This window comes from Felis catus, chromosome A1 (genome assembly GCF_018350175.1).
Source record: "Felis catus isolate Fca126 chromosome A1, F.catus_Fca126_mat1.0, whole genome shotgun sequence".
NCBI lineage: Eukaryota > Metazoa > Chordata > Mammalia > Carnivora > Felidae > Felis > Felis catus.
The window spans coordinates 90,280,839-90,294,948 of record NC_058368.1 but is presented as its reverse complement, the minus strand read 5'-3'; the positions used below and the strand labels follow the sequence as shown (position 1 = coordinate 90,294,948).

Genomic DNA, 14,110 nt, shown 5'->3' with positions numbered 1-14,110 from the left:
TGTATTTTAAGTTAGGAAAAATGTGTCCTGGCATTTAAAAAAATTCAGAGATGACTGGTCATCAGTACCAAGAAGCTTAACACAGAGTTATTTTTTTCTTCTTAGAGACCTTTGTACATGATAAGCAGACTAACTTTTGGAACTTCAGTGATGTCTGTGTTTCTGCATACTGAACATACCATCCATAGATGTATGGCATTTCAGTTATAAAAACTAGTAACCAAAATGAAGCAGACCCCATCACAATGCCCGGTGGGTCCAGCAGTCTGCTGAGGCCGGAACCCCAGTGTGTATTTAGCACAGTGTCTTGCACAGTGGGTGCTGAGTGGGCGCACTGTAGCTGGTACGACACTACAGAGCTTTGAAGGCAAAGGAGAGGGAGCTTTGGTTTCGTTTAACCACATGAGTTTATTTATTCACATGTGTAAATTCCACTGATGGGGATTGATATGATATATGAAGTAACATTTTTTATCATCAAAATGGGAGATTCTGAAAGGACAGTTCTGCATAAAATATAGCAGGATCAGAACTTAATGTAGTAGTAGGTGCTCAATAAATGTCGATCAATGAAGGACCTACAAAAACTCATTAATAAACAAGGAACCTTTGTTTCCTTTATTGCTACTAGATCAGTTTTCAAAAATCTACACTATAAAACCTGAAAACACGAAAAGCTGTTGAAACACGTCACGGGGGAAATGGTAAGAAATGAGTCAAGCTGTATCAAAGAATAGTTTTCCTTATTTTGTAACTGAATGAAGTCTCCCTAAGTTTAGACAGATGCTAGAACAAAACCTGGGGAGTCGTTTGCTACTACTAAGTTTTGGTTGGTTAAAAACATGTGTCCTTCACTTGAAGAGACCACACGAGGCTTGCTATGTCAACAGCTTTATCTGGGCTATGGACCCCCTGAGTTAAGCAGGGCCCCATCAGCTTTAGGGCTACAGGCAAGCAACAGCACGTACTGGAAAAGGCAGCACCGGAGTGGTGGCAAGGAAGATGGCGAAGGGCTGTTAGATGGAAAGATCACGTAGAGGATGGAACTGGAGGAGACAGCTGGCTTGTTACAGGGTGAATGTCCGCAAGGCCCACACACACGCCTGCCAGCCCACTCACACCGTACTGAGGCACGGCCATCAGAACACTCGGAGCACTGCTTTTCTTCCCATCAACGGCACAACAGTCAAGATGTTCATAACGAGCAAGAGCGTTTTTAAAGGCATATTACCCTTTGGCTTTTCTCCCACCTCATGTACCATGACACCAAAGAGGTAAGTGCCAAGACACCAAACGTCATAGAAAGTGTAAAATAAAGTAAGCGGCAGCCGGCTCAAGTTGCCCTAGAGTGGTTCATTTGTGTGTTCAAATCTGCACTAGTGTTTCACTCAGCCTAGGAACCAGAGAGCACTGGTGCTCACGGTCACACAACACACCCAAGGTGACGCCCGAGGTCACATCCCAGCATGACCCTTGAAACTGCCCATCTGCAAGGCAACCATTTTGAAACCGGCTACTAAGACAAACCTCTGAACAACTACTTGTCAAATGGAAGCGATTCCCATTTATTATACACAAATACACAACCTCCTTATTATAAACAAACTTTTGTCCTTCCAAATACCTGTTTCTTTCTCGGTTACAGACTAACCAACCGGCCCAGGAGATTGCCTCAACTGTCCTCCAGAGCAATCAACGCACACCAAACAGCAGCGAATCTGCCCTGCACCCGGGCACAAGGCCCCACTTACTTGTTACTGCAATGTTGATCTCTCCCGTTCTAGGAGTGAGCTCCCCATCCTGAGGAAGAGGCGAGATCCCCGAAGTTCGAAGTGGCTCCAGGCCAAGGGAGTTGTCACTGGCGAGGTCACCTAGGGCTGATCTTCGGTTAACTGCTTGGGTTCTGGTGAGCCTTTCCATATCAAATGCTACGTTATCAGTACATGGCAAATTTGGCTGCAAAACATTTCCAGATTAAAAGTACTTATAAGAATAACAAATCTTTTAGAAAATTCTAAATGTTTGATACCCTGTTGAAAAGACTTCAAGTTTTTTTTCCGTGTGGTTTCCTCTCATTTCTTTCCCCACTTACCCTTTCTCACCCACAAGTTTTTCTGTAAAAGAAACAGATTTCTTCCCAGAAATTGGTGAAAAAGAAAACTAAAATCCACTGAAGAACCGAGAAAACCAGATACTTCATCTTTATGAAGAAATGACAACCTTTGGTGGACATGGCTCACGGGCACAGGGGTTGTTCAATACATTACAAAGCTGACAAACATTTAAAATGTGTTGCTTTGGCTCTTCCATCAATGTGGAGTGAAAGCAAATGACATAAAATACTGCTTTCATCCTATTAACTTCTCTGTAATGGCATTTATCTGGCAGTCAGTTTTTAAACGTCTCCTACCTTTAAACACAAGGAAAGCATCCAACCAAGAGCAGATCAACCCTGAAAAGACCTTGAATCGTGAGTAAGGGATCTGTTTCACAATCTAAGAATCTAACCCTGAAGGAGAGTTACAGAGCTGCCTTGGGGCCAAAGCCTACCAACTAAAACATGGATATGAGAATCTTCTGATGTAACGATACGGATACTCGGTTTCCCTAGCAACCTTCAGTTCTTGTAGCAGATAGCACGTCAGAGGCAGAGCTGGGAAGGATGGCTGAGAGAAGCTGAAGTATAGAGAAGTGACAGCTGACCAAACCCAGAACAATGGCTTCTCAGCCAGGAGAACGCTGTTCTAGATCACCCCAGAGCCTAAGTACAAAAAATGACAGCACAGTGCAATAACTGATGCTTATAATGATACCCACTCAGAAGAGGTTTATTACGGCCTTTATATTTAAAACCATGGTAGCCTGTAATAGATTTTAGAAGGGTTTCATTAAAAAACAGAAGGGAAAAGTATTAGTACTTCAAAAAATAGGACTTAAAAGAAAAACCAAACCAAACCACCACCAAGGCTAAAGGCAATGAAAGGAGATTAAGTTAATCCTTCCCAAAGTATCTGCCACATGTCAGGTATTGTGGAAGATGCTCCATGTTAAACTCCTCAAAAGGAGTGGGTTTTGTTCCCCAGGAGACGTCTGGCGACGTCTGGCGACATTCTGATCGCGTGACCGGTGCGTTGTGCCACTAGCATTCAGGAGTAGCCAGAGGGGCTGCTAGGAACCGAACAGTGCACAGGATGAACCCCCACTGATGGAATTATCTGGTGGTGCTGAGGTAGAGGAACGTTCCTACGTTAAATGATGTCACTGATGTGATCGCTGCAGATGGGAAGATACAAGGGGTCATCACTGCCCAACGGGACTGTTAAGCTGTCATCTGATAGCGGATTTTGAATACGACTGCTTGGATGTGCTTTGGGCTGCAAGGCTACCATGAGGAATTCTTTCGGTGGGCCAAACTCAACTTTTGGTTCTTAAGGAAATCACTCATCCACTCTTTCCTGAGACCAGAGAGTACTTTGTTTTCCTCCAAAAAGCATTAATTGTGGACATATACTTCTCTTAAGGAAGTCTCCATGATCCTCAGTCAGTGCTGAAGTTGTCTGCACAGAACCGGACCAAAGGCCCTGCCCAGAGCCGGCACCGCCCACCACCACTACTGGCAACTGACCAAGGCACGGAGGGGAGCAAAGCCAGATCCAAGGGGAAGGAATGTAAGTGAGGACATGTGATGCTGAATGCAGAAAAAATTACTGCATAGTCTATATTCTAGTCCTTAAAACAAAATAGTGGAGTGCAAGAAAACCCCATCCATCTCTCCTATGGCGGTACTTTACCACAATCCAGCACCCACAGAAAAGCACACTTGCCAGTGGACTAGCTCAGTCCTTTATCATCTCTTCTGGGACTTCCCCAAGGTGGCCTGGACTTTAAGTACTCTGGGAGAAAGGCACTGCAAGCCGGGGTTCTCTCGTGAGATGTGACCATCCCGCTTGTGCTACGTTAGGCTGCACCTGGAGAGGACACCACACGGACGCAGTAACAAAATAAGAAACATACCACAATTCCCAGGGCCTTCAAAATATTAAGTTTGCACATTGGACAGGTACAGTGTTCACTAAGCCAGGGATCCACGCAGGATTTGTGGAAAACATGCCTGGAAAAAATGGGAGACTTGTATCACAAATTACATGCTAAACAACTATTAGACCAAAAGAAATGGAATTTTTAGTCAGTTTCTCCTCCTTTTTCGACATATTGGCAAGTCCCAAGAGACAAATATTGGGGATGTACTAATACACGGCTGGCAGAAAATCTCCTGAATCCAATTTGGATGACGAGAACTGTAAGTAGTATTTGGCAGTTCGGTCTTTTTATTTCACCATTTGAGGAAACTTAGGATATTTATTATGAATGAAGAAGACAAACTATACTTTATTAATCAGTTATGTTTTCTATAACAGCTAAAGTAGAAAAACGCAAACTCAAGAAGATATGAAACAAGAGTCATATGAAGTTTTCTGCAAAACTATGAATTAGTTCCATGGAACTCAGTTTAAATGTCACTTAAAACATTTTTACTTGTTTTTTAAATTAAAAATTCTTTTTATATGTTCATTTTTTGAAAGAGCAAGTGGGGGAGGTGCAGAAAGGGGGAGGGAATCCCAAGCAGGCTCTGGGCTGTCAGTGCGAGGCCCGACACAGGGCTCGATTCCACAATCTTGGGATCACAACCTGAGCTGAAACCAAGAGTCAAGATGCTTAACTGACTCAGCCACCCAGGAGCCCCTTTAATTTTTTTTTTTTTTTTTTTGAGAGAGATGTACACACCAGGGGAGAGGGACAGAGGGAGGGAGGGAGAGAGAGAGACAGATTCTCAAGCAGGCTCCACACTCAGCAAAGAGCCAGACATGGGGCTTGATCGCATGACCATGGGATCATGACCTGAGCTCAAATCAAGAGCTGGATGCTCAACACACTGAGCTATCCAGGTGCCCCTAAAACATTATTTAAAAAGACTTCTAAGCAATCTATGCTAAATGTATGTAAAGGCTGAAGGGTGGTTGGGAATATTCTGGGGACAACTGCACCTAAGAATTAGGTAACACTGAGCCAGAAGTTTTCAGTGGAAATGTTTTGGGGAGAGAAAGGATGGGTGATTTGCTCTTGCTCAGGAGAGTGGAAGTCGCATCCTAGCAACTGAACCTAAGTCAGTTGTGGAGAGTTTAGCATTCTTAGAAAAGGGACGTTGCACCTTTTGGAAGTGAGAGAACACTTTGAGGGAGTTGTGGAAATCATTTCTCAAGTTCAAGTACTCCCCATGGCAGCTCTCAGAGGTTGAAATGAAGCCACACAGAAGCCCCAGAGTCCTGGCCAAACAGGGAAAGAGGCAGATGCTGGGACCTCTGCCCAGCACCTTGAAAGAGGCAGATTCAAGCACCTTTGGAGTAACTATACGTGGAGTCTTGGGATAAAAGAAATGTTAAGATATCAAACTGAAACATGGTATGCCTTTAAAACTTCGTCAATTTATAAGTGGCTTATAGTTATATATAGCTGTTCAAAAAATTGCAGTTTTGATAAAAAAAAAAAAGAGGTCGAAAGAACTCACTGCTTTAACTGGGATTTGGAAGAAACATTCATACCTACAGCTTCAATATGAACAACACGTGTGTGCCCACCTGCTGCCACTTGGTGACCGTGCACTCAATTACTTTGGGTAAGAATAATGATCATGAAGTCTGAATTTATCCATCTCCTGGGAAGCCTGCAGATAAAGCAATGAACTAGAACCTCATCATCCCTGGAGGCTTTTATTTAAACCTGCAGGTTTCTACTTAAGGGGTTAAAGTCACCAAACCATAGGGGAGCTTGAAATTCATTTACAACACACAAGGCCTTGTCATGTCTGCTTCTTGTTCCTTTTATTCTCATGTGAGAATGCTCCAAGAGTGTTCCCACCCACAGGGCCCCCCCTGGGCGGGTGTTTTAAGAGCTGGTGTTTGCTGTAGTCTGGCAGAGACTAGAACAAGGGTTCTAATCTTTCTGGGGATTCAGATCCCTTCAGGTTGGCTAAGTGACAGATCCTCCCCCTTACAAGGGTGCATCTGCCTAACCCCTGGCCTACAGACCTCTGAGGGTTTGGTTAGCATTGGGTAGAGGTGGGTGGCTGGGAGAGGCGCTTGAGGCCAGTTCTGCGATGGACTTTGGGCAGTTGGCAGGTGACAGGAGAGCTGAGGTTGTGTGATCTCCGTGGGGGGAGGGCGCTGACTTTAGCCAGCTGTTTGTGGGGACCTTGGTTTCAGCAAGCAGCAGAGGCCTGGGGGCAAATGGTGGTTTGCTCTCCCTCTTCCCTGTCACCTCCCTGTCACCTTTTTCTTAACCTACTGTCACCCCCCTTCTTTCCGTTTTTCTTAACCTACTGTCTTTCTTTTTTATCACTGGTTGTTCAGGAAGAATAAAAGTTATAATCCCATATTTAATTTTTAAGGCTCCATGAGCTGAGTATTCTCTGCTTATCTGTTCCTTTAGTTATAAATGCATTTTCTTATGCATTTTTTTTCTTATGTTGGACCTTATAGGTTTGTAGATGCAAAAGAAAGTGTCTCTCCAGCCCCCCTTGGGTACTGTAATGGACAACAAAGACTAACTGGGTCTTCAGGGACAAACTGAGAATGTCTCCCTTTCCTAGCTAACTCAAAATCCGAAAAAAAATTTTTTTTTCTTAAAACAAAAAAACTTTTCCTTTTGACTGTGTGTCTAACCCATGGCTCTCCTACTCTTGACCCCCACCCCAGTCCGCCACCTGCCCCCTCCCTCCTCTGACAGATTTCCCAACAGCTGAGTTCCTGTACCTCCCCTGGAGCGAGATGGGGAGATGGCCAGCCTGGTTCCCTCAGCATTTCCCTCTCATCTGAACACAGCTGGGCAGTTCTCCTGTTCCCCTGGGGCCCCCTGACCCCAACCCCCTTGGGGTCGCTGCCGGAATCTCAGTGAGTAACTGACCTGTGCTCCTTCTTTCCCTCATCACCCATGTCCTTACCCTCTTGCTTCACTGCTGCACCAAGCTCAGCCTGGTGGCCTCCCCCTTCTTCCCAGACACAGTTCTGCTGCTACAGTGTGTGGAGCCTTCCTGACTCCTCTGTGTGGCCAGCAAGCCACAGAGGTGGAGTAGGGAGGGGGGCAGGGAAGGAAGGCATGCTCTACCTTGTGAGGCTGTTTGGAGCAGTATGCAACAAACTGTTGTGGAATACTTAGAAAAGCACCAATGGCATGCAAAGGAAAGGTACTATTAAACATACACTCAGGCAAAGTTAATGGTAATGTTTCGCATGACAGAACGAGTGAGTGGGCCTCAGGTGCTGGCACGCCCAGCACCCGTGACCTCGGACTAGCTTGCACGTGTACCACGGACGTCTCACTGGGCGGCAGCTGGGGCCAACCAGACTTTGAGAAGAAGCCCTTTGAGAGACTCGAGTAATCAAAGTACACACACACAGAAGCATTCAGGACAGAGAGGTGGATAGGGACAGGGATGGAAGGCAGGTAATGGGCTGAGGAACAGGGAACCATGGGAAGGACAAGCAGATCACAACTTCAACAGAACAGTTCTTTATTCTTAGAAGAAATACCTTGGGGTACAGAATGCAGAATTTATGCAACACGAAAGGAACAAAACCAGCAGAACTGCACTGCATACGGTGTCCGCCCCCTTTCCTCCTTCCCGAACCAACACAAACTAGAGAGAGTAGAACGATGGCTGGGGGTGGGGTGAGGAGTGCACACTAAAGGGGAGTTGTTTGCACAGCTCTGCAGCCTCTTGCTGCCATGTAAGAACCTGACAAATATAAAAGGACCTGGGATTACTAAAGGTCAGAGATGAGAACTCTCCCCCCTCGCTGGGCCTGGCAGCAGACGCTATGCAAACAGGCACTCCTTCGAGGTGGGGCACCACAGCGATGCACCCCTCTTAGCACCCAAAGTGGCATCTCGGACACATGTTTATCCAAGCTACGGCACTCCACTTCTGAAAAGTATTTTTAACCACTAAAAAATTTTGTGGCTGACCTTTAAATCAGAGGTCTAAATAAGGCGGTAGTCTCTAGGGCATGCTGGCGAACATCCTAGATGATCAGCCGTAATCAACTGACACAAGCAGGAGGCCCCAGAGCAATGCCAACCACCATCTGTTCGCAGTAAATGAACGTGACAGAGGACGAAAAGTAAAGGTTATGCACCAAAAAGCCAGCAATCCATGAGGGCACTGCTATCGATAGACAGAAAGTTCAGTCTGCAGACAGGCTGGTTGAAAATCAAGGATGGACAGAAACAAAGGCACCTAGGTTTTCTTCTTCCCTTACTCAGGTGAAGGTTACAGCGAGCATAGATCCTTCCCTAAATCTGGGGGTGAGGGGAGGGGCCGCAGGGCGGTATTTGGAGACAGATTAAGAAACTGCTGCAGGAAGTGCTTGCTTATGTCGAGATGCCAGGGATAGAAAGAACAAAACCTGGCAGGAGCAGACAGTCTACAGAGCAAGGTCCCTGAGGAAGGGAAGGGGCACATCGGAACAAGGGGGTCCTCCTCCACCCAGACAGGAGGGGACGCTGCAGGCGTGGCTGGGAGGCAGGTGCACCTGAAAGCTTGCTGTCAGGCAGCTGAGAATTTCAGTATCTAACAACCATTATTTCTTCCGTGGAGGTGATGAGGAAGCTCTCCAGCAAGAGTGAGGAACAAAGGGATGAGCTGAGGTGTTTAAAGGAGACAGAACACACTTAGAAGTGTGGCTGTGAGAAATGAGAAGAGCTGACCGGGAAAGGGAAGGGCTCTAGGCAGCACCCTGGGCCCAGTTGGGGATCTGCCTGGAGTCCCACAGGAGGCAGGGAGGTACCAGTGCCACTTGGCAACGAGACCTCAAGGGAGATGCTCGGTCTCAAAGACCTACAGGTGAGAGAGGAAGGGCAGGGTGTCCCAGGCTGAGGGAACAGAGTAGGCAGGGGCACAGGCCAGAAGCAACTTGAAAGTACTCTAGAGGAGCCCACCGGAAACCAGAGGCTTAGACAAGATTTGAAGTGAAGATGGGTATGTGAGCGAGGTCATCCTGTAAGGTCCGTGGTTCTCAACTGCTGACATCTGTGGTTGTCACAACTGTGTGTGGGGTGCTACCAGCATCTAGTGGGTGGAGCCTGGGATCCTGCTAAATATCCCACAATGCACAGGGCAGCCTCCCCCACCCCTCCACACCGGCCCCAAATGTCAACAGTGCCAAGGCTCGGAAACCTGGCTCCAGGTGAAAAGTTGTCAATTCTGGTCCCACAAAACGTTGCTCAATGTGCAAAGTTGATTTTTACTGTACATGAGAATTATGCTGTTGTTACCATTTTGGTAAGGTGAATGGTTCTGCCAAGCATGTTGTGTGACACAGCTTAGAGAAAGCTACAACTTGTTGAGGCTTAAGAAGTAAGCGGTACAGACACCAACCTGCTCCAAGGCAAAAGGGGAGCTCTGATATACAGGCAGTGGGCATGTCTAGTCCAGACAAGGACCCAGCATGGAAGACAGCTGACTGAGGGAGCAGTGCCCTAACTACGTGTACAAGGAAGTGTTGCTAACGGTTGCCAAAATTGTAATACTCAAAAGCAGACCATGGACACAAAGGGTGAGAACCAGTTCTCTGGTGGCAGGAGCAGCCACAGGGATGGCTAAGAGCAGGCCGAGCTCTAGACTCTGATGGAGGGCATGCAGTTTCAGCATTGCTCAGGCACCTATTCAAAACCACACACCTGGGCTCCGTGATGTTTCTAAATGTTCCCCACTGATTCCAACACAGAGTCAGGTCTGGAAAGCACTGAATGAAGTTAAGAAAAAGGAGGACTAAGAACAAAATGCTGGAAAAGCCAATGCTTAAGGGGGCGGGGGGCATGGGGAGCAAGTTTCTGGAGTAATCCATCTTTGGCCAAGGCTCCCCTGAGGAAGACACCCTCTCATCAGTAATAAGCATGAATGGCTTTAGAGGCCTTTTGTGCTTACGTCCAGATGGTTCCTCTGGAGGAGGGACCCTGGCCTGAAATATGAAGATGGAATTTGGCTTCTTCCTTGTGATTCTAGTGTCAGAAGAAATCTGTGCATGTAAAAACATTTTTAAAAAGCAGCTGAGAGATGATAATGTTTTATAATGTACCTACTAATCTTTTTCCTGGTTTGTACTTGGATGTGTCTTTCCTTCAGCCTCATGTGACCAATGATGACAGGTGAAGGAAATCTAATTATATAATTACACAATTTAGTTTTCTATAGGACAGTTTTGTAGATTATCCTTTGTATGTAAACTAGACTGACCTGACTTCCAGACTCTGGTTTTCTGTTTCAGCATATGGAATTATTCTTGAGTTTAGGATTAAAAAAAAAAAAACAAACCCACAGATCTTTCTGGGTTCAAAATAGCCTCATGGAGACAAATACTGACATTTATCTTATTTGCTCCCATGTCCTGTGTTATTAGAAGGTCAGGGTCAAGTAGCGTGTGTTTTAAGAGAAGGGAGAAGGAAGAGGAAAAGTCCTCGATTTTCAGCGATTTTGTATTTTTCCAATCAACACTCAGAATTGTGCATCTTACTGTTTCACAGTCCCTAGAGCTTGAGATGGCGCCGTGGCAAAAATCAACATGCTTCCAAAGAACATCTGCTCTTTTTAGAGAGTGCCACAATACAGGTGAAGACCCTCTTTCTGGAAGGAGGTATGTGGCCCCAGGTGTGGAGTGCCAACATTCAAGGCTGACCTTTACTTGGACTCTGCCATTTCTGGATTGTGTGGCCTTGGCATCCACTAGGAGCGTCACTGTCCTTCACTGTATGATGGGGAGAAAAGCACTGACCCTCTCCCAGGACAGCAAATTGTGAGAGCACAGAGCAGAGTGACTGGCCTGGAGCAGGCACACAGCACCCAGCAGTCCCCCACTGCTTGGGGTAAGCATCCGTCCAAGCCCCAGAGTTCTGGTTTCCACCGCCAAGTGAGCATCACTGAGCCTTCGTCGGAGGGCCTAGTGATGTGCTCACATTTAATAGGGAGAGGAACAAGTGGCTGGTTTTGAAACCCATAAAAGTCACAGAGTTAAAAATTCTTGACCCTGGGGCACCTGGGTGCTCAGTGGGTTAAGGGTCTGGTTCTTTGTTTCAGCTTACGTCATGATCTCAGTTTTGTGCGTTTGAGTCCCGTGTTAGGCTCTGTGCTGGCAGCGTGGAGCCTGCTTGGGATTCTCTCTCTCACCCTCTCTCTCTGCTCCTCCCCGACTTGCACTGTCTCTGTCTCTCTCAAAATAAACAAATAGACTTAAAAATATACTTTAAAAATTCTTGACCTTAATGCTCTTAGGCTACGATGTGTCCAGATGTTTTTTCCCCTTGTGTTTCTCAAGGCAGAGAAGTCCGTGCAGTCTGTGCTGAGGCAGCACGGCCTGCTGCCAGCCACAAGAGCCATGGGTAAGGTGGCTCTCAAAAGCCAGTAGGATAACCACTCTGAAAGGGACACATGCAAACCACGTTAGGATTAGTCCTTTTTAAGCCAAGAAACCTGACATACTTGCAGGGGAGAATCCGGACAACATCATTCTGCTTATAGCTCTCAATGCAGACTGCGCAGTGATCAAAGTCTGGGTCTGTTTCCTGCAATGAAAAGCACAGGCACAAAAGTCACATGCTAAAACTAAAGATACACCTAAATAGAGGAGATACAATCCCGCTAAGAACTCTCCTGTGGCAACTATGGTAAGCAAGTGATTATGAAAAGTTATGAACAATTTTAATGTGTTTTCATTTGCTTACCTGTATTGACCCAAATTGCATCTCAACCACTCTACTTTGTTTTTAAACTATGTTGTAACAGTTAATACTACTTCTGTTTGTGAAGTGTCTCAGAAGTCAAAAAAAACAAGATTCAAATCCACTATTACCTTGGACCATCCTCTCACCCCCCCTCCTCCCACTGCTGCAGCACTGTTCTGGTCCAGGTCACTGCACACCTTCCACAATGTGCACCTTCATCAGAAGGGTTGTGTGACCACATGTCTAAGTACAGGCAGAAAGGACAGTGAGCCCCCAAAAGACAAAGCCCCAAGGACGGGAGCTGGTCACAGATTTGGGGTAGAGCATGGTCATGGCCCAACTCATTACTGGGTCTTTATCAAGGGTCAGGAAGAGTCAGCCAGGTGTCTGGTCATGAGGTTAACTGGCTTCCTTCCTCATCTGTGCTGGAAAATGGATTCCCCTGAGTTAGCATTTCCAGGAGCCCAAGCCAGGAAGGGTGAGACACTTTGCTGTGTCGTGGCCACTTGGACTGAAACTCTGTGGGACAACACTTGGTAGGTCTAGGAGGTACAAACTAGGAAGAGGTGTTGTTCTGAATAAGGAAAGATTGTTTTGTGTTAGCCTGAAGGACACAGTAGGGATGGACAGGCTACACCAGCTCCAGGGAATTTTAGATTAATGTGGCTGCTGGGCCAAGAAAGCATTCATAGGGGTGACCACTCCTCTGGGGTTGGAGGGCAGCTGTTTTGATGCTGCTGTTATTTTCTGCAATGAAAAACTGGATATGGTGATGTCAAGGTGGTGGGAATAAAAATGAGTGAAGTCCAGAAAGTAGTGAAACTAAGGAGGATGGAAACTCATCTGAAATTATCCTCCCAGAGCTGTTTGTTAAAATGTGCCAGGGGGTAGGGCAGAAAACAGTTTGGGATTTACGCCTTTAGAGATGCAACCTTTTCATTTTAGATAACTGAGTACATTGGATGTAGGGTCTAACACCAGGTTGCTACTTTGTCCTTATACAGCAGAAGCGGGCTCCACGTAACTGGAGACCTGACTGGGGAATTGTTGTCAGCGGCTCTCAGCCACAGCCTCAGTCACTGCTTTTCTCATTCAGTCCCCAAGCCGAGGGCTCAACCCTAACACACTGTGGTCTTCCTTCCACCAGTCTAGCCTGCCATACAGAAAGCACTTTGCGAATGACACTCCTTCGAGATGTGGGCCTCCAGCTCTCTGTTTAACTGGCGAAGGGCTAAGCAAAGGAGGTGCGGCCAGGTTTCAGGAAGCATAGGGAGGAGAATGTTTATTCTTGGCCACTGAGTGTACCGACGGACCCATTAATTAGCATTCTTCCCGAAAGTATCCCTGGTTGCGGCAGGAGAAAGCTCCGTGGAACACCACAGCTGGGGTAACTAATTGTAAGTAGACCAAGGAAGCTGATAATGGCAGGAGCACCGAAAAGTCCAGGAAAGTCGAAAACAGCATGGAGGGCCTTCAAAGGAGGCATGCTAAGTGTAAGAATTCAAGGGGAGGTTAGTTTAAAATAAAGCAGGGGTTTACCTGGAGAAAAGGAATCACCTAACAAACAAGACACAGATGATTAGGATGTATTCTCTCCCACCAATCGAAAGCAAAACTACATTATTTTTACAGTATTAAGGTTATTTCACTACTATACCTTGTCACCCTTTTTTACTGTTCTTGTTGTCAATTTGCTGATGGCTTTCTTGGCGGCATCTCCAAGACGACGCTATGAAAATTACAAAGAGAAACAGACTTTAAATGCAAGATCTCCGGATAAGGTGTTCTTTGTTTTTTTTTTTTTAAAGGTTTTATTTATTTTGAGTGTCTGGGGCACCGGGGTGGCTCAGTCAGTTAAGCTTCCGACTTAATTCAGATCATGATCTCACAGTTTGTGGGTTCAAACCCCGCGTCAGGCTCTGTGCTAACAGCTCAGAGCCTGGAGCCTGCTTCAGATTCTGTGTCTTCCCTGCTCCCCCCCCGCCCCACCAGCCCCCGCCCCACCCCAGTCCCTCTCCTGCCTGTACTCTCAAAAATGAATAAATGTTAAAAAAAAATACATATATTTTTGAGAGTGTGCAAGTGGGGCAAGGGCAGAGAGAGAGAGGGACAGAGGATCTGAAGCAGGCTCTGCACTGTCAGCATGGAACCTGATGTGGGGCTTGAACTCATGAACCGCGAGATTGACCTGAGCCGAAGTTGGACACTCAACCAACTGAGCCACTCAGGCGCCCCTCTGGATTACGTTCTTGATTTTAAAATAATTAAATATACAGTCCCTGTTATCTTACAACATTCTCCATGTCATATCATAGGAAATGGATTCTAAAAAAGCAGT

At 46.2% G+C, this 14,110-nt stretch overlaps 1 protein-coding gene across 3 annotated transcripts in view; it reads right to left on the bottom strand.

Moving 5' to 3' along the window:
• Nucleotides 1-14,110, bottom strand: part of RNF130 (ring finger protein 130) — a 139,135-nt gene that overhangs the window by 39,352 nt on the left and 85,673 nt on the right. For all 3 annotated transcript variants that reach the window (XM_023254015.2, XM_023254016.2, XM_023254012.2), the window contains exons 4-7: nt 13,430-13,501; nt 11,531-11,613; nt 4,015-4,111; nt 1,752-1,956 (exon numbers count right to left, since the gene is read on the bottom strand). In XM_023254015.2, coding sequence (XP_023109783.2) covers nt 1,752-1,956; nt 4,015-4,111; nt 11,531-11,613; nt 13,430-13,501 — 457 coding nt within the window. The remainder of the gene's footprint in view (nt 1-1,751; nt 1,957-4,014; nt 4,112-11,530; nt 11,614-13,429; nt 13,502-14,110) is intronic.